The following is a 26,258-nucleotide window of genomic DNA, read 5'->3' on the forward strand; positions in this document are numbered from 1 at the left end:
TTAACCTAGGGCTGCTACTCTCTTTAATGCAGAAGCTTGGCAAGACCGATTCTGCTGTGTTAACAAACATCTGCAGGATTTCAAAGGTTTCGGTCTTTAAGATAGAGGTGGAGGCAAAGGCAGATATAGAGCACTTTTAGAAACTGTTCTTCCCAAATTGGAGCTCCTAAGCTAAACAGATAACTGAGAACAGCTCCTTGAAAATATCACAGGGACTCTACAGTCTTACTGTGTTTTTTCACTCTATGAATACCAGGGAAATGTGTTTGTTTCTTTTTTCTCTTTCTAATAAACACTTGCAAAAAGCATACCAGAGCACCAAGGTTAAAACATGCACGGGAAAACTTTCTACAGCTGATTTTGCCAGCGCATTTAGCAAATCTTTGGTGTTCACACCTCCTAAGGAGTCTCTTAATGAGTCAAATTGGGTATCTGATCTGCACAAACAAGGTGAGCAGTGGTATGCACATACTTACTTATAATAACATACAGAATCACCTCTTCTGCTATTGAACATGCCAGTATGTTAATGGGTAATGTCTAAAACTGCCCTTTGCTAATCCAGTCATGTTTGCTTAACCACATTAGCCCAGTTACTCCCAAGATCTTTCTCTCTATAATGAATAATCTTCAAGTTCAAGTGGCGAAGGCCCATTTCCATTTTTAGAGATTTGAATGTCAGCCACAAACTTAGATGTAGATTGCTCTGGAGATCTACCAAATATGGACTCTTGAAAATTCAGTCCTTTTGGAAAGGTCAGAAGTGACTGGGATTGCAAAATCTTTTCTAGCCTGGCAAGCTTGCTCTGAGTTGCCATACTTCAGACTAAGTGACCCATGACTTTGGACAAAGCTTTAACAGTGTCTGTTAATCCTATGTTTTCAGATGTCATGATGTGATGTTGCCATGTGAGCTCACATCAGCTTTACGTACAAATCAAAGCAGCACATAATTGCTGGTTTCAAACCCTTGAAGAGTTTGTCCTGCATGATATAGTTAATACAGAACTTTAAAATACTGTGATGGAGCAAATTAGAGAGGCATGAAATAGGATTGTAGTTACAACATCTAATTAGAAAGCATGTGAATTATACATTTTTTATAATACATAAGCTGGTTATAAATAGGACAGCTGGATAGACCAACAAAAAGTTGCTTCTTGATATCTGGTGATGTAAAAGAGTATTACAGGATCAGCTCTCACCAGAAACCAGAGCACTTTAAGGTCTTCCAGCCTCAAACCCTGGACCGCTGTTTCCCAGGATAGCAAAGATCAGTTTCTCTAGTTCCACAAGCAAGAATTAAGTCTTTCAGCTTATGTTTTCTTCTGGCCACAGACTAAGGGGTCACTGACAACATTTTAAAAGTTTCTGGTTGAAGATGAGCTACTTTCACTGAGAGATCATCTCCCAGACTACTTCACCGATATCAGCCTGGCAGATAGTGTTGCTGATACAGAGGGTTCCTGGACCAGATGCTCAGTTCATAATGGGCATGGCTCCACCACCTGCTTGAGGACTTTCCTTGTGGGGCACATGGAGATGGTCGTAGCAGCAGGACCTCATTGTGTAGGCTGCAGGGGGTTAGCACAGGCTGCAGAGATATCTGCCTTCCTCCACCTACATGTGGATGTAGGAATGACTTTGCTGAGATAGGTATCTCAGGGCCTGGCCTGATATGTGAAGAAGGCAGGATGGCTCCTTTGGAGACATGATGGCAACATGCAGACTCAGAGGACCTGTCCCCTTCCCCTCTGGCACTGCTTTCTATTTGCTGGAGCAGTGCAGCTCCCGAATGAACGCCCTGAGAGTCACTGTGCTCCGGTCTCGGTGCCCTGGGGGCACTTCTGTGAGACACACCAACTTGGTTTAACATTTAATAAACTCCTTTGGTTTTAATTTTGTTTCTTATTTGCTAATTAAAGCGCCTCATTGCCATGGCAACAGAAGGACATCAATAAAAGCATGGGAAGAGCAGGGTTGTGTTACCCCCAGGAACTCAGGTAGCAAAAACATCAGAGCCTCGTCTGCCCCCTCTGTGCAGAGTGGCCCTGTCAGTCTGTCCGTCTGTGCCATTAGGGCTGCAAGACCCTTCTGTTTTGACTTGGTATGCGAGAGAGAAAACATACAGGCAGGACTGCCAGGGTTTCTTTCCTGACCTCTCACTTTAGGGGGTGAAAAAGGAAGCCTAACTCCACATAAATAGCCTTGGGCAGTGTATACAGAACAAAAGGCTTCTGGCTTCTGCCCACGCTTTCAGAGGGGTGTTGACCAGGAGGTGTGCTCAGGGTGCGTTGGCAGTGAGTGCAATGGCATCCCTGTCTCTCCGCAGAGGGGCACTGCGGCATTTTGAAGCCCGGGGATGAAGGCCCAGTAGTGAGTGAGGATGGCCCACGTGAGCCATCTGCCCTCTTGGGTTGCTCCCTGCCACATTGTGTGTCGTATGTGCAGAGGCAGAGACTGCTCTTGGAGACAAGCCATTCCCAGTGATAATGGATGGGACAGCTTTAGCCCTGTTTATTTCAGCCTGTCCCAGTCAAAAGCTCAACTTGTGGATGAAAGGAATAGCTATTCACAGAGCTAGGAGAGCACATGCAGATCTGACCTTTAGAACAACCTTTTACAGTTACGGAGATGCTACTTTCATCACTCCACTACTTGATAATCTGTTTAGCATTCAAGTAGAACCTACTACCTCTTTCTTTCCTGTAAGAGCTGGAAACAACCATCTGAGAAGCTTTGCTGGTGGTCCTGCAAGTGAAATTGGACGTCCTTCCCTTCTGCACATCAAGTGCTTTATTTCTGACTGCTTCTAGAATATGTCTATCCAGATTTAGGTGCTAGACACTGCTTCAGATGCCCTGGATTTATAGCTGTAATTTTGTCTGTGTTCACCAAGGTGCTGGCAGTTCATCTAATCGTTTCACACAACGTCCTGATGCCCAGTTCAAACCCCGTATTACAGTAACCCACACTACAGGCCAAGGGCTGGGTCTGTGTGGCTTTGGAAGAATTTAATCTCTCAGAGCTAACACCTTTACTGCAAGCATTAATAGGCACTTTTCATTAGCAGCCTCCTCTTCCAGGCCAACTGAGAGGAAACAGAAATTAAGTTGGTGTCTCCCTGTGGCGTGCCTGGACTTCGGCTGACGAAGAGGGTGCTTGAGTGAAGCTTGCCCGACACTCACCTTGGAAGGAAGCACCAATACTTCCCCCAGCTCCTGCCCCAGAGAAGAGGAGCTGTCTGGTTCAGTGAGGAAGAAATAGAGCAAAGTCAGCATCGCCCCTGCCCACCTGAGAAGATCCCAATCTTTAGCCTGTGGATAATCACCCCTCTGCTAGAACATCCAAGAGAAGAACATAGTTCAGTGCTGGTGAGTGGGATAGGGACAAACAGTTCACTGGAAACTGTTCTGGCACTATTAAACCTCCTTCACGGTGTTGAGTGTAGCAATCTGATCAGTAACTCTTGGTCTGAACAAGGAACTGCATAATCAGTATGAAGGGAAATCTGATTCTTCTGGCTCCACGACCTTGCTGGACTAATTCTTCCTGATCCCAGATGACACCCTACAGCTTCTTACAGAAAAGGGCTTATAACTGCACGGTGTGCTGGTGCTGTCTGATGCATATAATAGGGTTTGTAAGGGCTGCTGGGGAGAACATCTGTTTACATCTGGAATTCTGGAATTTAACTCACAGAAAGCTGATGCTTTGTGGTGGACTCAGCCCCTGAACTCAGTTCTCTTCCTAAAGGGTCACTGAAGACTCACTAGCACTTGAACTAATTCCTGGCAACCTCTTGGAGGACTTCAAGGCAAGTCAGATAACAATAGTGTGGAGCAATAGGCTTCCGCTCCCCATCAACCCTCACTGTTTATTTGTTGCCCACTCTTTCTTCGTAAAGTTGATGGCAAAGGAGAAAGGGACATGGTGCAATAGCCTGTCCACTCCCTCCATCCTTTGTGCTCTTGGATTGGCCCAGAGGAATGAAGCTGAAAATGCATGCTGACAAGCAGCATGACCCCAGAACTGGGGTCTCGCCTGCCCAGGATTTTCGGGGACAGATGATTAGTGGTGGAAAGGCAGCTTGGAGCTGCTGCCTGTGTGAATTACTATTAGCAGCTCTGTCCTCATAATTTTTCTTCTTCTTCCAAATAAATGTATCAGCTGATCATGCTTTCTGGTTTGAAATGTGCTGGGCATGGCTCACTCCTTGGCTTTACCATGCAGTGGTGCCCAGGGAAGGACACTGGAGATGTCTGCGTGCAGCGGTGCAGCTGGCTTGTGGTTGCAGGCTGCTGGGGATGAGTGTGGCAACTGCCTGAATAGGGTCAGGCTTTGCACCCTACAGCTCCTTCAGGAATGGGAAGAAGGGAGCCAGAAAAGGGGTGTCTGCCCAAGAGGTGGCTTTTAAGGTGATTCAATGCGGTGAAATGTCTGTGCATACAGCCCATGACTGTGAAATAAGTAGAGGTGTAGTTTGAGTCTAGCTCCTCTTGGTTTGTGAAACCTCATGGCCCGAAAGCCTTGATGCTGAAATTGCTCAGAGTCCTCATGCGGGGGTATAGGCTTCCTCCTCCTGGTATGCAGTTCAGGGCTTTAGGGTTGGGATTGTTTTGTGCATGTACATTTTTTTGCTTGGATCACCAATAAGAAATAGTAGATGCTCATCTCTTCGTCTGCAATGACATAAAGAACAGCTGAGCCAAAGGCTCAGCCCTGCGGAGCCTTGCATGCTGCTACAAATCGTCCTATAGCCTTCCCTGAGGTTTTGTTCTTGAAGAGAAAGTTGAGAAAATAACGATTTTTGCCTACTCACTTGTCACAAGACCAGCCTGAACTTGGCTCATGATCCACTGTAATGCTGAATATGGTCTTTTCAGCCTTGGTATGTCTTTTGCCTCTGGAATAAATTAAATAAAGAAGCCTGCAATAGCGGCGTGCGTACACCAACCCAGACAGCAGATTTAACCCCATGATGTTTCCCGGGTGAAGGATCTCACCAGTGAAAGTGAGCAAGGGAAGACACGTGTGTGTCACCGCAGCTAAGAGAAGCAGAACTTGAACTCGCTAGGAAAAAGCCGTGCGCCTTGGGAGGGGTTGCCTGCAATGCGCATTGAGGGAAGCTGTAGTAAAACAAAAGTCTGTTTAAAACTAAGGGACTTGAACAAGGACAGCACAAGTATCACCGGTTAGAAGCCTCTGCATGCCTCATAAATACGGCAGTGGAACTTGGCAAGAGAAAAGCTTTCCTAAGCTTATAGTACCAATAACGGTAACTAAGGAGAATAAAAGCTGGAAGAAAAATTGATTCGATACCCTTGGCTAAGGTGCTGGTGAGGTGGTAAGGAAAAACTGCCTAAAATTCCCCTGTCTTTGGCATCCAAAGAAATGTCACACTGCGCCTCCAGATAGGTTGTGTTGCCAAAACCTACCCTGCATAAAAGAAAAAAAAGTACACAAATGTGATGACATGTAGAAGGCAGGAATGGAGATGAGATCTGGTTCTCACTTGGAAGAAACTAATTCATACCTTTACAGAAGTAACTCAAACTCACTGGATGGTGACTACCGGGATCTTTTTCTTCTCAGAAGGATTTTCCTTTGTTGCCTGGAATATCACCTAACAACACTAAAAGCTCTCATAATTTAAAATAAAAACTCAATAAAATTGGCAAGCCAAACATTCTCCTGGCCTCAGAAAATGCTATCTACTTCTCTGCCGCTGCCTCCTGTTGCTTGGCTTTGATCACACGGCTGGACAGACATGGGTGGGAGCTGGGTTGAGCTGTGCTCCCAGGGCAGCGAGCACGGCTGTGTCCTGCTGTGCCCTTCCCGGGAAAGGCTTGGCAAGGAGGCTTCCTCCTCTGGAGCACACCAGCTGCTGGCAGGTAGGAGGGAACAGGATGGGACCCTTTTGCTTCCCAAACTATTACCTGTGAAGACCTATTCTGGAGCTGTAAGTCTGCTTGCATCTTCTCTGGTTAGTGGATGCTCATTTCCTCTGTGCAATGTATTCCCCTCCCATCCCTACTTGTAAAACCTCCTAAAATTGGAAGCAATTTCTCTGGAGGACAGAGTCTTGCTCCTGTTTTGCTGTGAGCCTAAAAAGTAACTGGTCGTATGCAACAATGACCCAACAGCCTAGATACCCAACCAGACATCTGTAATGTATATATCCAGCAAGTAAAATCGGATTATAGTTCCTTCCCACAAAGGAGCAAATGGATTTCAGAGATCAAACTGCAGAGAGGTGGGATCACAAGCACATGACAACCATATAGCTAACTGGGACATGTTAAGTCTACGGTGGGACTGTTCCTATGTATCACTTGATTCTCCATTCCCATGATCTCAGCGCAAATCAAGAGTAACTCTCCTCTAATCAATGGAGTTAATCTAGTCTTAAACCAGTCAGTAGAAAAACAAAGAGTTAATTATAAATAGCCGACCTAGGGGAATTATTTCTTATCAAGGGAAAAGTATCTAGCAACAGTCATGCCATCAAGACACATATAACATGCTGCAAACCAGAAACTCCTACAGCCCTGGAAAACGAAAAGCACAGCAGAAAGGAGGAAATCTGTTCAAAGCCTGTGGGTGAGATTTTCTTTGGCTCCTGAGTGGGTTTTGACACTCCGGAGGGATGCACTACGCTGCCTGAAGCGATTCCGGGGAGACGTGCTGCGGATGTGGGTCTCTGCTGGGGAAGGATGAGGCATCCTGGGGCCCCCCAGCGACTATCTATCAAAACCCCTAAACTAGACACAGGCTGATTCACATGTCCTGTGCTTTCTTCCTGCACATTTTCTCTCTCTGTCTTTGACCACAAGGCTAAACATTGCCACAGTGCAAAATGATACTGTTTTACAGCAACTCTTGAGGCTTTGTTGTTTCTCATCTTCATCTGAAGCTTGATTTTCTCCTTCCTTTGAACAAAACTCTGGGAACTCCTGCCTGGCCTCCCACCACGGCAGCCCTGACCTGGGTGAACAGCATCTTTAGGCTCTTGCTGCCCTGGGTGAGGCTGGTCCCTGCTGCACCAGCAGACATCCTTACACCCCAGTCAGTAGGTGAGGCTGATGTCAAAGCAGTAATCGTAGCTTTTAAGTGAGTTCCCATGTGGTATCTTTAATCAGTTATTACCAATGTGCACAATACTGATTAAAAGCCTCAGTAAAACCTGTATTCCGGTAATTAACTCCTCATGTGTAGCAGATCTTCTTCCATCCCCATTACTGATGCAGTACACGGGACACATTCGAGGTACCGCCGTCTTGCTGTGCCTCTCCTTGGGGGAAGACAGCTGTCCTCACAGTGGCTGCAAGAGCTCCCTCCCTGTCTGATTTACCAAGGCTATGAGGAGCAGCTGCTCACTTCGGAGGGAAAGGTTTCCCCTTAGGAGGAGCAGGGTGGCGTGGGGCTCGGGCACAGCATCTGCACATTTTAATTTCCTCGGTGTATCAACTGGGAGCTTCTGCCTCCTTGCCTCACCAGCTCAGCAAAATTCCCCTTTTGGAAGGATGGGACTTCACAGCCACAGGCCATGAAATGGCTCCTCTGCTCTGGTCTGTTCCCCTATCCAGGCTAATTTCAGTGTGCAAAGGGACTGGGCTGTCAGCGAGACCTCCGCACGCCTCCCCGCTGGAGCTGACAAGGAAACCTGCTCTGCGCAGAGCCCGAGGCACCCGAGCACCCGGGTTCAGCCATGCCCTTGGACCTCATGCTCTCTCAAGGGCACCTGATGTTGTGTCTCCAGGGTGCTAAATTGCTTTGGGGTTTGTGGCCAGAGCAGACCACAGTGGGAGAATATTGTGTGCTAAGTTTATTAGCACGCAGTGTAAACAAGGACCATGTTCCCCATCCTTCCTCTCCCACGTGCCCAGGCACAGCAAGGCAGCTGCTCCAGCTCTTCTTCCTCCCTTCCAAGCTGTCCCCACCCCAGCCTGCCTGCACTCTTGCTGTTTTGGAGCAAAGCCTGCACTATCCCTCACTGCAATCCCCGAATAAACATCAAATGACAGAGCCAAGGGAGAGGTCCCTTCCCAAGACATTTGTTTTATACCTTTTTGTGAGTTACACACCAGAGATCTGTTTAAAGCCAGGGATGCCCTGTATAAATGTTCATTTTACATCTGGCGACATTCAAATAATAGGAACATCATAGAAAGCATTTGGGAAACAAATATTTTAAATGGTACTCCTAAAACCAGTGAGTAAGCAGTGTGACTCAGCAGCACTTCCCAGCACTTCCCAGAAGAGATGGAAATAAATCCGCTTAATAACTGACATGTATTTGAAATGTGCTGAGTAGTTTGTAGCTATCTGCAATTGCTGCTGGGAGAGCTGACTTGCAATCATACCTGAAGACAGCACCCTGCCTGCATCAGGCTGCAGGCAGATGCAACCTGAACTTCAGTTTCAAACACGGTGGTGACTTTCTGGAAGGATTTTAGCGAGTGCCCGATCACCCATATAGTCAGAAACACATATAAGCATCTTTGAAGCCTCTGCCATGGTGTGTGTTTAACCTTAGTGCCTCAGTTGCGCAGTACATCAAATAACTGGATGTATTTTTTGTTCTGGCTTACCGGTCTTTCAATCCCTTTGTGGACAGAAAGGCTCCAGAGAAGGACAAACAGTATATGACTGTGTTCACCAACACCAGATGCTACTCAGGGCAAGGCCACTGCTGTCTGCTCTGTGGCGAGTAGCTGTGCTGAGCCCCATCAAATGGGCTGAAATCCACCTTGGCTGGGCTGTGTTGCCCTCCAGGAAGGAGCGGATGGTGGTGTGGAGCCGGCTCTCGCCTGACCTGCATCCCACCCTGGGTCCAGGAGCTGCCAGGAAGCCCCTTTGTGGGCAGTGGGGAGGTTTTCACCTTCTTGGGGCTCTGCTCCAGCTGTGCTCTTCTGCCAAATATTTTTGAACACCTTGTCTTTTGTGTTGTCCCACTCTGGCACATTCCAAGGGCTCCCGGAGACGCCATCTTCTAGTGGTATCTTGTGGGAATGGAAAGCAGCACCCCACCTCTCATTAGTTCACCGCTAAAGTCACAGTCCTGTGGCTGCTTCGCTCTCCCCTGTATGCCGAGTGCTCCCCTGTCACACCACCTCCCTGGCAGCCCTAACTGTGGCTGCATTTGAATAACAAATCTCACAGGGGAAGGCAGGCAGCCCTTCTTCCAAGGGAACAGTTGTTTTTTTTTTTTTCCTTCTTTTCAAACTAAAAATACTCCCTGCATCATCCAAAAAACCAGTATCAAACACATAAAGCTTGTGGAGAAAAAGTACATCCCCTCTCAGTGAAAAGAGAGAACTTCCAAGCAAGGACTAACCTCCTGGCAGCACAGGGTCTGAATTTTCAGATGAACAGGGATGTTGGACAGTTTGGGGGGAGGTGGGGATCCTTTTCCAGAATCCTTTGGAGGACTAGTGTTGTTCATTACTCAGAAATCGAGCCTGAAATGGCAGCTGAAAGCAGAGGCACCAGAAAAAAAAGCAGCTCTAAAGACGGATTTGCACCTGAAGAGGTTGTGCTTTCCACCAGCCAGGGAGCAAACAATGCCAGGAGAACTCATCTGACAAGCTTTTCTCCTGGTGGCTAGCTGAAGAGGAAGGCAATACTCATAATTTAAAAATAATCTTTTGTGTATTTCCTATTTTCACTGATCCTCCCCAACACAAACATCCTCAGGCCTCTCTTATGCCTCCACAATTCCAATGCCCAAAGGGCTGGGAGGCCCTTCAAGAGCAGGTTATCCTGATCTCTCCTGATGGCATGGAGAGAAGAGGGAAAGCACTATGAGCCTGAGCCCGTGTCCAGCTGGAATTCCCTGTCCTGGCACCAGTGACCGCTACCTTGTCCTCTTACTGTGTCTCTCTGGGGAGACTCAGCTACCATCTTCTTTAAAGCCCTCTTTAGGTGGTGAAAGATGTGATTAGATTCAGTCTGGAGCTTGGAGTTGGAGCTAGATGACTGGTCTCTCTCTTATCAGCAATCCCCCAAGACATCTCTCTCCCTTCTCTGTTTTTCTTCAAAAGAAAATGAAAAGGCTGATTTTAATTGATGGCATCTGTTCTGGTCAGTGGTTTTATAGGACGGTTAGCTATAAAGCTAATCTCAGAATTGGGAAGGCAGCATGGACAGCAAGTGCCACCAATCTACAGTGCCTGGCTGACGCCAAGTGCTCACCAGAGAAACAGATCTGAGTGGCATTTGGAGGTGTGATTCTCATCTGGCTCACTTAAATATGATGCTGAAGTGCATAAAAGTTTATTTTTTCCCTAGAAATGTGCTTCTTAGGAACAGGTTTCTGACCGCACAGCGGGACTGGAAGACCAGGTGAACTTTCACCCCGCCCTGTCCCCTGACAGCTGCCCATTCACCACCAGCTCACGGTGTCCAGGAGAACCCAAAAAGCAGACCCAGTGTTTACTTTTGAGTGAGGATTAAAGCGTTGCCATGCCAACACCATAGATATCATCCTGAAGCAGGACCAATGTGAAAAACATCACGTTGGCACATCAACCTCTCAGTAAGGTGGCACCTTCCAAAGAGCAGCCTTCCACACGACATGCGTTTCCAACTTGCTACGCGACTGCCACCCACTCTCCCCTGCCTCCTTTCAGCTCCATTTCACATGGCCTTTTTTCACTCCTTAGGAATTTTAACTAAAAATGAGTACATTAGGCCACCCTGGGGAAGTTTAGGGTTTTAGAGCTGTCAGTGATTGATAGTCTTCTGCTGGAAGAAAGGTTAGCTGATATTGCCTCTGGGTGCAGCGGTGTCCGTGCAATTCAGTCGCTTGCCTAGAGCACCTAGCTGTTTCCACTGTTATTACATTTTCCAGGCTATTTCTATTTGAGTCCCTGTTCCTTCCTTTCTCCTCAGGGCCAGTATCATCTCCCTCCTTCACAAACTCAGGATTTCTTCCTGCCCACAAGCACCGTTACATGTTTGCAGAAGACTGGGATTCTGACTGTTGTTAATCACCACTACTGCTGCCCTATAAATAGCTGTAATCTGTGCAGTGCCAGAGCTAAGATCACATTTTAGCCCTAAATGAATCGCCAGTTTTCTATTGTAATTACCCAGGTTGGAAAGGAGGACAGATTGACGAACATAGCCTAAGTAAAACTCTACATGGAGACTTGGCAACCTCCAACCCTACAACCTGCTTATTTAATTGGATGGCTCTTCTAGGCCAAATTCTGTCTGCGAGAGCAAGCCATGATGTGTTTATAGCCATGGCACAAGCTTATTTTGTCTCCATTCTAAATGCTATCTTTATTAGTAGCATGACTACAGCGAACCAGACACTGCTTCTGGGGCAATCTTTTTTTGCTATATGAAGATCATAGTATGTCATTGACTTGATGACCACGACTTCAGCTGTGCAGGAGGGCAGAGCCAAGCTGTTCTGCTGCTGCTGCAGCAAAGCAAGGTCTCCCGGGCCTGGCCACAGGTCTCAGCTGACTTGGCTGGGGTCTCTTTGAGTTTGACTCTCCCTAAGAGGTAGAGCAAAGTCATGGAAGTAGACTGCTTCAGTCTTTTTTAGTTGGTGCAAAGGGCTATCATAAACTGTCTTCACACTCTGCTGTTACTTTACTGTGATCATTTATTAGGGAAAGATTTTGTATTTTCAGGGGCTCAAGGGATTGGAAGGTGGCAAAGGAGGAAAATACATTAGTGGGATGTGGAAGATGGAGCTTTTGGTTAGAGAGACTCCAGAATCAATGCAGCGAGGCTGGTGGGTCACGCATCATGCATCATGCAGAGAAAGCTTACTCTGGGACTTCCCTTGTTCTTTGCTGTCTCCCTCTTTCTCCTCCAGCCTCATTTTGCAGCAATGAATCCTGATATATTGGCCAACCCAGCCAGCGACAACGAGCCTTTCTTGAATGAGCCAACCATCTCCCCAGCAACAAGGCAGGCTGTGAAAATAACAAGTGCTTTCCTTTCTGTTTTATGTTTTCCCACCTCTCAAGAAATGCCCTGCCTTTTATTTGTCTCCACTGCTCAAAAACATGAATGATGGTAACTGAAATGCACCTCGAGGAGGGATGAACAGGGAGGTGAGCGAGAAAGATGGCTTTTGTCTTAATGGAAAAGCATGACAGATCTTTACACCTTAGTGAAGGGCAGGCTGAAATATTTATCCGGTGCTGTTACAGTGATGAACCCAGCAGACCCAGTATAGCAGGAATGGTTATATGCATGCTGTGGCTATTGCATGCAGCAAGCAAGCAGACTTCAGCTGCAGCTGGACATCCAGACAAATGCTGACACCAGGCAAATATGGGGTGGCTAATGCCCCCCTTATTCTGTTTTCCATTTTCTCCCACTCCATCCTGCTCTTCTACAAAGCAGCTGTAAGTTACGCTTCACCGTGGTGAAGTTCCCATCACTTATAACAGCAGACCAGCAAGGGTTGGCCGTATCCTCACTGCAGTGGTAGAAACCCAGGAATCCTGAGTCAATCCCCCAGATCACCCCATTAGCTACCAGTCAGCAAACAGAGGCTTCCTACCAGCATGGTGGTGCCTGATGAACCTTGCATGCCCTCCCCAAAGTTATAAGCCACTTTTTTGCATTTCTCAGAGAGCTTGGGTTAGGGACACGCAGTAGCAGCCAGGTGGTCTAAACAGATACCTGGCTGAAATGAAGTAAAATCCACAAATATCTTGCGCTGACAAGTAGAAAAAGCCCATTACACAGGAGCAGGTCTTACGAAAGAAAGCTCTTCCCACACACTGCTCCCTTCCAGTGACTGGAAGGCAGCAGGTGACAGCAGCTGCGTCCCCGGTCTTGCCACTGCCTTCAGCATGTGCAGAGGGGATGGGGCTGGAGGCACCGGGTTTCAGCATGCACCCCGCTGTTAAGAAGCAGATTAGATGCAGCTCCAGTGCATGTGGCCCCCTTTGCCAGCTGCCTCGGGGGGGCTGTTCAATTACACTGAACAGATTTTTTAAAATATTACTAGCCAGTATTTTAAAATGTCCCAAGTACATCTTTGTTTAGTTTAGTTCAGGAGTTACACAGTGTATACAGTGTAAGGTCACCACAGACACATTTTGCTACAAAGCCTGAAAGAGAAAAATTCCCTATCAAAATTTTTTAACACTTTAGCCGGTTTTTAGTTGTCCCTTTCACAGCTGAAGCAGAGACATTTCCAGACTCCCAGTGGGAAAAACGTTCAATTTGAAGGTCACCGCCTGCCACCTCCAGATCCCAAGTGCTGGACCTGTGACCCTGCCACCTCAGACACTTGTATCTGAGCCATGCGACTGATATTAGGATTCTCTTTTGAGTAATTTCTGAACAATGTCAGCCTGCTTCTGTCTGGTTTATGCTAATATGAACATGCCCTACAATTTTCATACCAGCCCGCATGGGGGGGCATGCTTGCCTGAGGAGGCTCATCGCAGCCCGGGACCACCCCCAAGCTGCAGACACCCCCAGACCCCCCAGCTTGGGGTGCTGCATTTCCAAGCAGCTTCTGAGGTCAGCATTGACCTGCCAAGGAAGAGACTTTACGTTTCTTCTGGTTGGGATTTCTGAAGCCGGACTTCAGAACTGGCTCTTCAAATGGGAGAGATGAAAATCCATCATTTCCCTGCCCTTCCTGCTTGATCAGACCCACACACTTGTACTGACTTCTAGATTCCTGGCTTTAAATCTCCATTTCCTGTTTGCTCTGCCTGGGTACACTGAAAGGGAATCAGTGAGGAGCTTGCTTTATTAATACATTTGCACTTCAGAGAACTGTTTAATCCAGAGGCTACATGTTACAGCCTGACTCTTTCCTGCCTGTTAATCTCACTGTAAAGGTAAGGACAGAGTAGTCCCTTATGGGCCAGCTGGAGGGTCTTGAGTAGCCAGGCGAGACCAAGCCTTGGCCCCTCTTCCTTCATGTAACCCCTCGCCCTTGGCTAGTCGGGGATCCAGACCTAGGGCACGGATGGCCCTGCAGATGAGGAAACACCCACAGACGCCACGCCTCCTCACTGACTGCTCCTTTTTCACCTGCCCTCTTGCAACATGTAAAGGATTTGTGACTGCACTTCCACAGCTTTTCTGGAGTTTCAGACTGACCTTCCGGGCTGTGCACAGTCGTAACGTGCCATGAGCTGGCAGGACGTGCTCCTGCCTCCCTGCGCTGAAGGATATGAAACAAGGACCTAGGTGCTGCCCGCAGGCCATGAACCTTTCGTGAGCCAGGCACACCTGCAAGAAAATCCACTCCCCTAAACAAGAACCATATATAAAAGTGAAATCCTACATGCAGACTGTTTTGTTCTTAACCTGGGGACAGGTCCTTATCAGCAGAGAAGGTCAGTAAGACCTGGAGCATCTGCTTTTCTTGATTTGTTTTGTCTTTTTAGCTCGTATTTCCTACGTTGATCTCACTTTGACCGACAAAAGCTAAGGGGTTTAGCCTGGACTCTTCCCCCAGTCTTTTGCTTCTATTAGGCTACATACTGGAGATATAATCATGGGCAGAAGAAAAAATGAGAACAGTGAGAGAGGATTTGGTTATTTTACCTCAATAACAAAAGGACAAATCATCTCATTCGCATTTATTAAGTAGAGAAGGGTTTTTTTTTTCTCTGAACATTGTCAGGGTGCCATTTGGAAGGGGTACAGGGGCAGATGCATCTCCAATGAAGCCGGGGTAGGGGAAGCTGTAATAGCCAAGCAATCCCTGGGGAAAACCCGTTCTGGTCCCATGCTCCCTCCTTCCCTGCTGCTGAATCAGGCTCAAGCAGCCGCGGTCCCAGCTCCCTTTCCCAAGTTCTCTTCTCTTGGGGGCTTAAGTGATGAGTAGGGGAAAATCCCCCACTAAAAGATTTGTATTGGAAACCCTTGGCTGAGGAATTACTTTTAAAATAGAAAAGCTTTGCTTGGAAAGGGATGAACCATGTAGCATAATACTCAACAAATCGCCTGTTTAATGGCCTCTCTTTATAGCAGCTGAGCATTAATAACAAAAGTGGGATAGCAGAAGCCATGCGCTTCTTTGTACGATTAAAATACATACTATTTCATACTAATACCAATGACTTTCTGTGGAGGTTGACTAAGAGAAAGGAGCAATTGGAAGAGCATGGCCTGAGAGACTTGGTTTCTTTCCCCTCCGTCTACTGCTGGATGAAGGAATATTACTCCCATCTGTGAAGGGAGAAGATGCTCTGAATCAGCCCTCCAGGACTGGTGTTTGGTTTATAGTGCTTTGTTGCAGGGTTGCAGGCTTGTCTGTACACAGTAAGCATGACACCATTGTAAGACAGGAGTAATTCCTCTAGGACTAAATACCTTAGGGGAAACTAGGTTGGGGAGAACTGAATCTAACTTGCTTTTCACTTTGCAAAGCGTAACTCAGGATCCCTACTACCATAAAGCATAAATTGAAACAAGAGTGGTTCACAGTCGACATAAGGAGAAACCTTTTCATCGTGAACACAGTAACGCAGTGGACCAAGTTGCCCAAAGAGGCTGTGCGCTCTCCATCCTTGGAGGATTTTGGACCCAACTGGATAAAGCCTTAAGCAACCTGGTTTGACCTCAGAGCTGACCTTGCTTGAGCAGGAGGTTGGGCTAGATGCCTCCTGAGTTCCTTTCCAGCCTGAGTTATCATATGATCCTAGGAACATTTGGCATCTTTTCCACAGGAATATGAACAGACGCGACATTTCGTGCAGCCCAACACTCCATCTCTCATTCCTGGCAGTCCTGATAACAGCTCTCCCCCTCCACACCCTGTACTTTGCCAGGCCTGGCACTAAAGCAGTGCTGAGTTTCCCTCCTCAAACTAGGACTTCAGGCATTAAAAAAAGAAAAGAAATTTTACATTTTAAAGCTGTCTGCCACAGACTATTTATCAGACATAGAAAATGATTTGTTTCTGTTTTCCTGGGCATAGGTTTTTAGCTGAGACAAGATACGTTGCCTTGCTGAGAGCTGAGTCACCGAGTAATCAACAGATTAATGTATTCCGTTCGAAAGCCATCAGCATTAGTTCTCGGCAAGCTCACAAGAACTCCATTATGGTATCATCTCTACATTTGGGATAGAAACATCTCCAGGATTTAGAGTTCCTGTGGGAAAAATCCCTAGATGCAAAGAAATCAAAATACCCCTTTGTAATTGGGATACATAAGGTACCTCCTCATACAGTAACACTACAGCAGGATTTTGGCATCCTTTCTAGTGAATGCTTTTATTATCAACCCTCAGATAAGGAGTTTCGGGTATGCTGTACATCTGTCATTCAAGTTACCTAAAAATAGTCACGATAAACTCAGTGGCATACAAGATCTCGCCTTTACCAGGTCTTTAATCGGAAATTATTTTATTTCCAGTGAAACCAAGTAGTTTTACTTTCTCTGGGATGGGAGCATGGAAAAAGGGTGGTCTTGACTTCTCTAGGGCTCTGAGTTGCTCCGTGTGGACTTGGTCTGAGCCAGAAATGCAAGAAGGAAAGGCAGAGGCTGGCAGGGGCACCTCACAGAGGAGCCACTGTTTAAAAACATGGAGCCGGTTAAAGTAACAGAGCAGCAACTGTAAAAGGACAGGCTGGTTTAGGTGTGTGGCATGAGAAGGCTGCCAGACATCACATAGTTACTCTGATAAGACACGTGCTAACACTGCTGCCTAAGACCCTGTCCATATGAACATCAACGAAGTAATACATCCTCTTGTTTGCAAGTGAAATTGCTGTTTGGGTATATCTGAGTGGGGGATGTGTGAGCAAAAGCCAGTCAAGCCCCCACAAAAATCAAGTTAATCCTAAAAGCTTTCCTATATTAGCAGGCTGGTGGAAGGGATTTGAACAGCAGCAAGACTTCTCCCCGAGACATTTCTCATTGCAGCCTGTGTTTCCAGCACATGCACAGTAGTCAGGACACATGTTCTCACTGTTTCCCCAAGTCTGTCAGTACCTCTGTCTAGACTGTCCCTAGATAACAGAATTTTTTTTGGCCTGGCTAGTGCCAGGGCATGAGAGATTGTGGCTGTTGTGACACAGAGGTCCCCAGGGCTACACTTCCTAGTGTAGGTGTACAAATGGCATGTCATATACAATTGTGCCTATGCCTCTGTTTGTTGCACAAACGGCATGTGCAATAGGCATACAACGGTGATGTAAATCTTCCCCGCTCCCTCCTTTTTCCTCCAAGGTATTCAGACTGTGCAAATGCCTCTTATTTGTGCTCTGGAGACTCCAGGTGCTCAGTTCTCTGTACCCAAGCAGTGGTGATTTTAACTTACCCGTCGCTCCTTATCACCGTATTCGATGCCCAAGGTATCCATGGCACGTACAATAGCTGCCAGTGACTGTATAGTGTTGCTGTAGACCACTGGCTTGTACTGCTTCACGTCTTCTCCAGAGAAGCCATCCTCGTGGATGATCCTGAAGAAAATGCAAAGGACAAAAACCTCTTGAGAATGTCATTTCAATGGGGGAGATGTTTAAAAGAGAGCTGTGCTCTTTTGAAGAGCACATCTGCTAGCTTGATTCACTTAATTTAGTCAGCATTTCTTTTTAAACCTTTCTGGTTGTTCACCAGTAGTGTGTCTGAGCCCAGTGCCTGGAATTAGCTTCCCCTTTGCTCTCTGTCAAGGAGGTTTTGTGCAGGGTCAGCGCATATGGTACCTCCCTCCCAAGCGAACCGTGAACGCCGGAGGCTGGAGCCTGGACAGCCTCGTGTTCACATGCTTACTGGTCACAGCGGGGAGGTTTCCAGGTCCTACATTATCTTTCTTGTCAAGGTTTATGGAACTATGTTCAATGCTTCCAATGACCATCAGATCAGATCTTAACCACCAAAACAAGTGATAGAAAACCCTAGTTCTTGTCTAGTCCTTTTCATAATAACTCCTCGGTCCCTTACAAAAGAAACCAGAGTCAAAATACCCTGCATGCATGGGGACACAGGCATGGATAGGGGAATTGACTTAGTTGTGTAGCACTTAAAAGTATTTACAACCCTTCACACTTCCTCCCTCCTTCCCCCTCCCTTAAAAACAGTGCTGGAAGTTTTTCTGCCTAAAGGCATGCTATGTTATCCCTTCCCGAAGTAATGTGGGAATGAGATCCACAGTCCTAGCAGCTCTGCATGCTGGATGCTCTGGGCATTAGTCCCTATTAAACTCTGCAAAAGGAACCACTTGATGGAGCGAGTTCTTGCAGTCCCTTGGTCAGGTCAGAAGACTGACCCCTATAATTTCTTGATCTCTAAGTAACTCAAAAACTCAGCCTGGGTGTGTCTAGAAAACAGCTAGGATTTGCAGAGCTAGTTGTGTTTGACAATAATTCTTCCCAGTGAAGACATAAGTTATGATCCCGTCTCTTAAGTGTTGGCAGAGAGGATGATCTGCTTAGCCGAAATGAAGTCCTTGCTTGCTCATCCTCAGATCTCACTAAACAGAGAGTCAGTAACAGATCTGGTCACTGATAAAACCTAGCATCCTGTGTATAACAGGATTTTCATTTCCTTTTTTTTCTGAATCACTTACACGCAAACCAATGTCCCAACCATTGCTGGCGTCCCCGTGGGAGAGGGAGCGCTAGCGGGGATCATAGTGAGCTTGCAATAGATACAGTACTGGGATGGTGGTGGAGAACGGGGCTGGATGCCAGCCCCGTGTTATTAACAGATGACTACATGAGGAACAAGGCTGATAGAAGCATGCTGACAAAGACACAGATCTACTTCCCATAACGTGAAGCTCACGGAAAGGTTTTCTAACACAAGCGATCAACTCTCTGCTCTCCCTGCCACAACCTTCGCTCACTCATCACTGAACACTGAGCTCCTGGGAGGAGCTGCTCCAACACCCTCTGAGTGGTTCAAAAATACGACTACAGGCAAAGACAGCCCAAGACAGGCAGTAGTTCAGATTAATTGGTGTCCAGGAAATTTTTAAGCTACTGATCTGAGGAACTGGGCAGAGCCCCTTGCTCAGGTACCCCAGCTCCAGGAAGGGGGAACGGTGCTGGGTGCTGGGAACAGCACAAGAGGCTGCTGGTTTGTCTCACCTAGGCTGAGAAGAGCAGGGGTGGATGAAAACCTTTCTGACTTAGTAAATCCAGACTTGTCAAACTGTCAAATCTTTTTCTATAGCTAGTTTTGATTTTGATGAAGACTTACGGGCAATAGCAGACCCTGTACTCGGTAGATTTTATTTTGTGTGAATCCAGTGCTTGTGCCGAGGTTTGGAATAGCAGCATTTGAGTAACGGGGAAGGAGGCCAGCAGAGCTGTGTGTTGGCACTGGATCTCATGGATCATTTACTTTTACTCAGAGAAGTTGCTGAACTTTTGGGAAATGTGTTCTTTGTCAAAAGCTGCAGTCTAACCTGAAGAGTTATGGCTGACACAAAGCACAAGGATCTGCATCAATCCCCTTTGAATTCACGAGAGACTGTACATCACCGGTTCCTCCCAGCTACAAGCACGACAGCAAGAAGCTCAGCCGAGCAGGGATCCTGTGGGAGGTGGGCAGGCGGTTAGCAAAAGCACCACCAGAAATAATTCATTCTTTCTGGTTGGTTGGCTCAGGGTTGGATTTTGGGGCAGAGGGGACTAAATGTTGGTTCTGGGGCGACTAAGAGAAGGAAACATAAGAGTGGGCTATGAAAGGGGTGAGAAGAGGAAAAGGCACAAGGGGCAGTGTAAGGGGCGCAAGAGGATGCAGCTGAAATTTGTTTGGTCCAGCCATCGACCATGCTGGTGGAGATCGGAGTGGTGCCCGCACCTTGGGCTCGCTTTGTTTCTGCCTTTCACTGACAGGCATCAGCTAGGGACTTGATATGGCCAAAAGAGGGCTGAACAGCTGTAGATGGAAAGAGGTGAGCTTTGGTCTTCTTCAGAGTTTAAACTGTCTCTGGCCTTCCACCATTAGGTTGTTGCCTGACATTTTCACTTCTAAATAGTGTTTCTACATACTCCAAGCCAGTAAGCTCCCTATCAAAGTAACAGGGTTCCTTGTGTTGAAAGGGCAGAATTAAGCGATGGAGAGTGGTTCTGGTATCCCTCAGCGAAGATACTGCTGACTGGGCAACACATGGACATCATTCAATGCGCAGACATAAAAGTGTTACTTTTAAAGGGGGCAGAAAAGACTGTGCAGAAAAAAACACCCCGATTGTTCTGTGAAATCTCTCTGGGAAGGCAGCCACGGTGACTGAAAGCAGCGCTGCGGATGCCAATATTGAAGTTTCGCTGTAGGAAGTACCTACGGATTAATCAATCATGCAGTTAGCACATTACCTAATATCTGAGCGAGCAAATCCCCACTGACTAGTGCCATTCCAAAGCCTGCTAGGACACCGTGAACTGGTTTATTGTCCTATATGCTTTTAGCAAATGTTTCTCCTCTTGCTTGTCTTGGCGATCTGATGGCTGAACTCCTGTGCCAGCTTTTTCCATAGACCTTTGGAAATGTTCATGCCGCCACTCACCCATCTGGGATATACCTTTCTTGCCTGCTATTGTGCTTTACTGCCTAGAGGCATCTAAAGCTCCAACAACACTCTTGGGAGGTATATTGTTAGGGGGATGGCTTGACCCAGCTTGCGTGCCGCAGGACACAAGCAGCAGTGGGGTTTGGATACTGTAGTGAGCTATGATCATTAAAAATGCACAGTGTGTAGGAACTAATAGAAGCGAACAGTGTGTCAAGACTGGGAAGTCTTTAAAGGTTCGGGCAGGGTGGGCTAGTCCTTAAGCAACCCACAATTTAATAGGAACAGAGGCTTTTCAGCACTAAAAATGTGAATCCTCTGTTTTCTAAATGGCTTGTATTTTTTCCTGTGTCTGAAATACAAAGGAAACTGCTGCAGGCAGGTTCTTCTTTGCCACACTAGAGCCGGTTCTCTCCAGGGCAAAGGAAGAAAAGAGATTTAAGAGGATCCCCCAGGGCTGTGGATGGGGGAGACAATGCTGTAATTTTTAAAAGCGATTCTGAGCAATTAAAAAGCCATTTCATTCACCAAGTGACTAATGAAACACTGTGCTCTGAATGGAATGGTGAGAGACAACTGAAACAACCTGATTGTCTAACGCACCTATTAATGCCTGCTCCCTATCCCTCAGCTGCTAACAGCAAAACCCATGTTTGCATGTTATGTTGTCATACTCATAGAATGTCATTAACAGACAGGTATTTGCTGAGGAAAATGGCTCCACTGCAGATCAGATCTTCTGCCATCCCCCAGCAAGTCATTAATCCTGAAGAAGTGCCCAGTGCCTCAGTGGTTATTGCTTAATTACAAAATAAATGAAATACTTGGAAACAGGGGGTGCATTCTGCGTAGCAGCTCGCTTTGGCTTCCATTCAACAAAGCACTTACATGCCTTCAGCCTTTCACTACAAAATGAATGTATTAAAAAGGCAAAGCCAAAGATAATTCTGCCGTATGTCCCTGCTGACATGCACTGCCCCAGCGGTTGTAAAACAGCAGCTTTGAACAAAGCACATAACAGCTCCAGCACGGTAGGGCTGGTTCTCAGCCTGGGCTGATCCAAGCAAGAAGCCAGTTTCCCTGGGACACTCCTGGGGGGAATACTCGTCCATCTATCCTGAAAAAGTCCTGGAGCAGAGACTACAATTTCCTCCCCTCCCTGCTCCAGTTCCAGACAAGCTATTCTGGCGCTTTTCTTCCAGCCCTTCCAACCTAAGCCAGGTTTAGTAACTGTAATGACTCTTCCCTACACCTTCTCCAACTGGGTCCTCCTCCTTCTTGAGGTGCAGTGCCCCAGACTAGACTCAGTCCTCACTCCTCTAACCTGTCACAATCATTTTAAGCTGTAAAGCTTATCCTTTGATGTGAAGTACCCCTCCCAGCTCCATGTCATTGCCAGGGGTAACTATGTATTTTCATCCAGGTCATTGATGAAAATTTTGAAGAAAATCAACCCCTGCTCTGACCATGAGCCACCGGTAACAGTACTCTTTGGAAATGAGTTGTGCTACTCATCCATTTTTGTGTAAGATCTGAAGCAGTTTTATCTAGACTGTTTTTCCAGGTCATTTTATGAAAGTCAAGTGGGACCATGTCAAACCCTTCCCAAAATCTAGATATGGCACCAACTATTCCTCTCCTACTTCTGCCGAGAAATCAAATGAGATTAGTTTAACATGCCTCATTTTTGTATAATCCATGCTGGATGTCACTCATCTCCCTTTTTATCTCCTAGGTGCTTGCAAATTGTTTGATTGATAGTTCAGTTCTCTTGAAAGCTTCTAGAATTTGACTGGTCTATAATTCTTACTCCTCTTTTCTCCCTCTATATTTAGAGATAGACGCCATGTTTACATTTTTTTTCTTGTCTTCTGGTACCTCACCTGCCCTCCAAGCGCTCTCAAGAAGTGTTTGTATTTCTGAGATGGCGCCAGCAGAGCAAGAAGTTCCTTAAACACGGCCAGTCTGAAGACACTTAATCTTACAAAACTTGCCTTCTTGTGCCAGAGAGAGAAAGATGGCAGCACTCGGCAGTGGAGCCTGTTGTGGACACCCAAGCTCCCCCTGTTCCAGCACTCAGTATCCTCCATCCCTTCCACAGCTTTGCATGCAGGTTCTCTTTTCCTGACTGACACAGTCCTGCCTCATCTCCTGCACTTTGTCACCACTCCAAAACCTCAAGCCAATGCCTCTGAAATGCTTCCTGCTAAATTCAGGGAACTTTGTGTAGCTTCAAACTCCATCACTGTAAAAGATGTACGTGGAGACTTCCAATTGCCTATCAGAGAAAATAAATCCCATACTGTTTCTGTTTTACCTAAGGTGATTTACTTTCAATCAGCAAGATGTTTCCAGCTGAATGAAGTCTTCCCATATCAATGCACATCCCTAAAATTACAGTGATTTGCTTGAATAAAACCAGGCAAGAAATCCCCAGGAGATTATTACACTCGAAGTGTATCGCAAGCAAATACCTTGCAAATGAAATTCCAGTTCCTTTAAGAGCAGTCCTTGCTCCTCACCTTCATCTGGACAAATTAAGGTACTTAAAGGTCATTGCACAGCTTTTGTACAGAGCCTTGTGCCACAGCAATGAGTTTCACCTCTCAGGGGTCCAGGAAGCTGACCTGGTTTTGGATGGCAGTGGTACCCTGTGCAACACCCGCAGCTCTACCTCAGCCTGGATGGGTGTGTGTTCCTCTACAGCATTGCCATCCACATCAGGAAAGCTCATCAGGTCTCCCAAGTGTTCCATCTATCTGTATGGGGAGCTCCTGATGTCCACATGGACAATGTGTGCAGGGAAAACCTCCCAGATGATGCAAAGAGCGTGAGATGATCTTAGAGATCCTTTCCAATCTTAATGATTCCTAGTTTTTACTTTCATTAAAAATAATCCAGCCACCAAGCCAAGAAACACGAAATTGCTACTCTACCTTAATTGGTTTAATGGTGGACTTGGTAATGTTAAGTTAATGGTTGGACTAGATGATCTTAAAGGTCTTTTCCAACCTAAATGATTCTATGATTCTATGATTCTATGCTACAGGGTGTAAAGTGCTGTTTGCAACTGCAGGAGATCACTTGGGCCACAGCAGAAAGGAGGTGGCATGAGAGGGACAATGGGCATTTGCCCACTGATGCATTTGTGCTCAGGCTGTTGAGACTCCCATTCATACGTATATGTTTAGGGTATACACTGATCCAAGGCAGATTTTACGTGAAGAATTTTGGAACGAACACACATACAAACCTATTTTTGCTCAGCAAACGTTTCTGATTTTTTTTTTCCTTCTACCCCTCTTTTTCTTTCAGATATAATCTTTTATGTTTCATACCAGAATCAAGCAGGTTATTCTGGTGAGACTGGGCAGAACTTGAGTAAAAAGAAAAAAAACTAATATTGAAGGAAACTCTGTAAGCTTTGTTTGCAAATGGGGAAAACTAATGATGCAAAAATCTGACTTTAATGTGTAAGGAAGGGGTTGATCAAATTTTGATGGAAAATCTTCTGCTAGAGGCCATCAGCTACTTTTAAATTTATTTTTATCTTGATATGAGGTCAAAAAGTTTGTTTACAGGGGAGTTATGAAGCTAAATTCCAGTGATTCTCTGCTCACTCATTTAATAGCCTGAAATGTGATTAAAAACTCCTGGATTACGTTAAACTAAATCAACGCAGATGCCCACGACCTTGTATTTCAAAGACTGCAAAGGCACAGTTCAGACCTCTGTGACAGGATGAAAATCTCTCAAAACTCTCATTCTCCTTCCACTCTGGCTGTGCTTGAATGACATGTTGTACATCCTATTCCCACAAGAAATTCTCCGAGATAGAGATTAAGATGACTGTTTGCCTACATGCCCACTTTTTTGAAAAGAAAAACAGCTTCCTTAGTCAGGGTTATCTAAAAACTGCAAATGCAGCTCATTTTAAAAAGTATAATTTTTTCAACCTGGATTTTTAACAGCAGTCCAAGAAATACTGATGGAGCCCTGTGAAAGACTCCCAGCTGGGGGAAATCTCCTTTCTGGAGGAAATACCTTTGGGTCACTCCAAACTGAATTCTTACCACCAAAGTATTTCTTGCATGCAAAGACGTTATTCTAACTAACCAGCTGGTTCATGTTAAAAAATAAGCAAATCCATCAGGCGATTGAAATGCTGCCAAAATCTACGGCCCTGGAAATGGTCGAACTTATTCAAATCAATTGCAAAAGTTTCATGGACCTGTACAAGGCAGAAACATTCTTGCTCTTCTAAGGCAGCTAAATTTGTGCCTAATAGCAACGCCTGTAAGTAACTGATGCCTTCATGAGGTCTAGTTAAAGCTAGGCATGTGCTTCTGCACCTTAACTGCTGGCCAAAAAGCTAGAAAATGACGTTGTAAGAAACTCTCTTGTGTATACTCAGAATGGATGTTGCTACCATCTTATTTTTTGCCTGTAGATGAGCAGCTATTGAGCTAACGATGATGAGCTTCTAGACATGCAGGGGCCAGATACTGCATCTTCCTGAAAACCTTTGATTTGGCTTGTTTTCAGGTGTATAAAATATATGCAGAATTCTCTTCATTTCCAGTTTAATACAGACCAAAACCAGAAACAAGTGCACTAAAGAAACCCCCCCGTGTGGTGCTGTGTCCCTGCAGTCCAGTGGCTTTTTGGAAGCAGCTCTTAGTCTATTATTTTTTAATTGAGTTCTACATCAGTACTTAATTTTGGCTTTGGGCTGTCTTGAGGGGTGATCCGCTCTTTGGTTGCACACTGTAGCTGAGAGGAGAGATGATTTCCTGGACTGCATCCTCAGTTCCCTGCCATCAGACTGGGTGGTCTGGGTTGGTTTTTGTACCCTGCATTTGGGACACACCAACGACCCTTCTCATCTTTGCTCTGTGAGGACTGTTTCAACATCTACATTTTCTAACAGGAAGCAGTGGAGTGAAATACTCTGTTTTTAAGTGTGTGTATAAAACAAGTTTAAGAGCATAAACAGCCTACTGCATCCTGAAAGTCATTAATTACTGTTGATAAATGAAAGGCACCACTACTGATATTTCAAAAGAAGGCAAGGCTGAGCAGGCAGAGCAAATCCAGCTACTGCGCTAGTACTCCACCCAAACTCGATAGGGACGTATTCATCCTTTGAAATTTAACAATGCAACGTCAGGAAACTGAAGCATCCCGTGGCTTACACATGAGAATAAGTATTATCCACACTGAGCCTACCTGTGCACGGAGTCAGCCACAGAAGTGGTTTAACCCACCCGAGTCACCCTAATGACAGCTTTGTTCCTACAGAGACCACTGGCCGCTGGTCCCCAGAGGAGCCGCGGTACCCAGATGCACTGCCCTGCTCCCACGTGCTAATGACAGTATAAACGAGCACCTTGTTTATAGGGAGGCACCAGTTCCCGTGAGGAGCAGGCTGTGTGCTGGCCAGTGGAGCTACACTGACACACGCGTGCTGAGGACCTGACCCCCAGTGCCGGCTCAGGACCAAAACCAAACCTCAGACCCTTCCCCTAAAGCACAGAGATAGGGGATGATGGCATAGGGGTGCAGTCAGGGGAACAAAAATCGATCAGACTTGCTGATACAGAAGCAATACAACAGACCCTCTTTCTTGCTGCCCCAAATCAGTTTCTTATGCTCCCAAAAGGCAAATCTGTCCCGATGGGAAGCAAAAGGCACATGCAGGGATGCAGGTGGAGGCTGCCCCAGACCCCAGTGTCCCGCACCAAGCCTGGCTGGGTTTTATGCAATGTCAGGCCACTGGCATAGTT

At 46.2% G+C, this 26,258-nt stretch overlaps 1 protein-coding gene across 5 annotated transcripts in view; it reads right to left on the reverse strand.

The window, feature by feature from the left end:
• The window catches only part of GNAO1 (G protein subunit alpha o1), a 138,160-nt gene that overhangs the window by 67,722 nt on the left and 44,180 nt on the right, over positions 1-26,258 (reverse strand). For 4 of the 5 annotated variants that reach the window (XM_075715885.1, XM_075715886.1, XM_075715887.1 and 1 more), the window contains exon 3: positions 17,275-17,416. In XM_075715885.1, coding sequence (XP_075572000.1) covers positions 17,275-17,416 — 142 coding nt within the window. Of the gene's footprint in view, positions 1-17,274; positions 17,417-26,258 lie in introns of those variants that run through there. The other variant, XM_075715888.1, reaches the window with a different exon arrangement.

Source organism: Pelecanus crispus, chromosome 8 (assembly GCF_030463565.1).
Source record: "Pelecanus crispus isolate bPelCri1 chromosome 8, bPelCri1.pri, whole genome shotgun sequence".
Taxonomy (NCBI): Eukaryota; Metazoa; Chordata; class Aves; order Pelecaniformes; family Pelecanidae; genus Pelecanus; species Pelecanus crispus.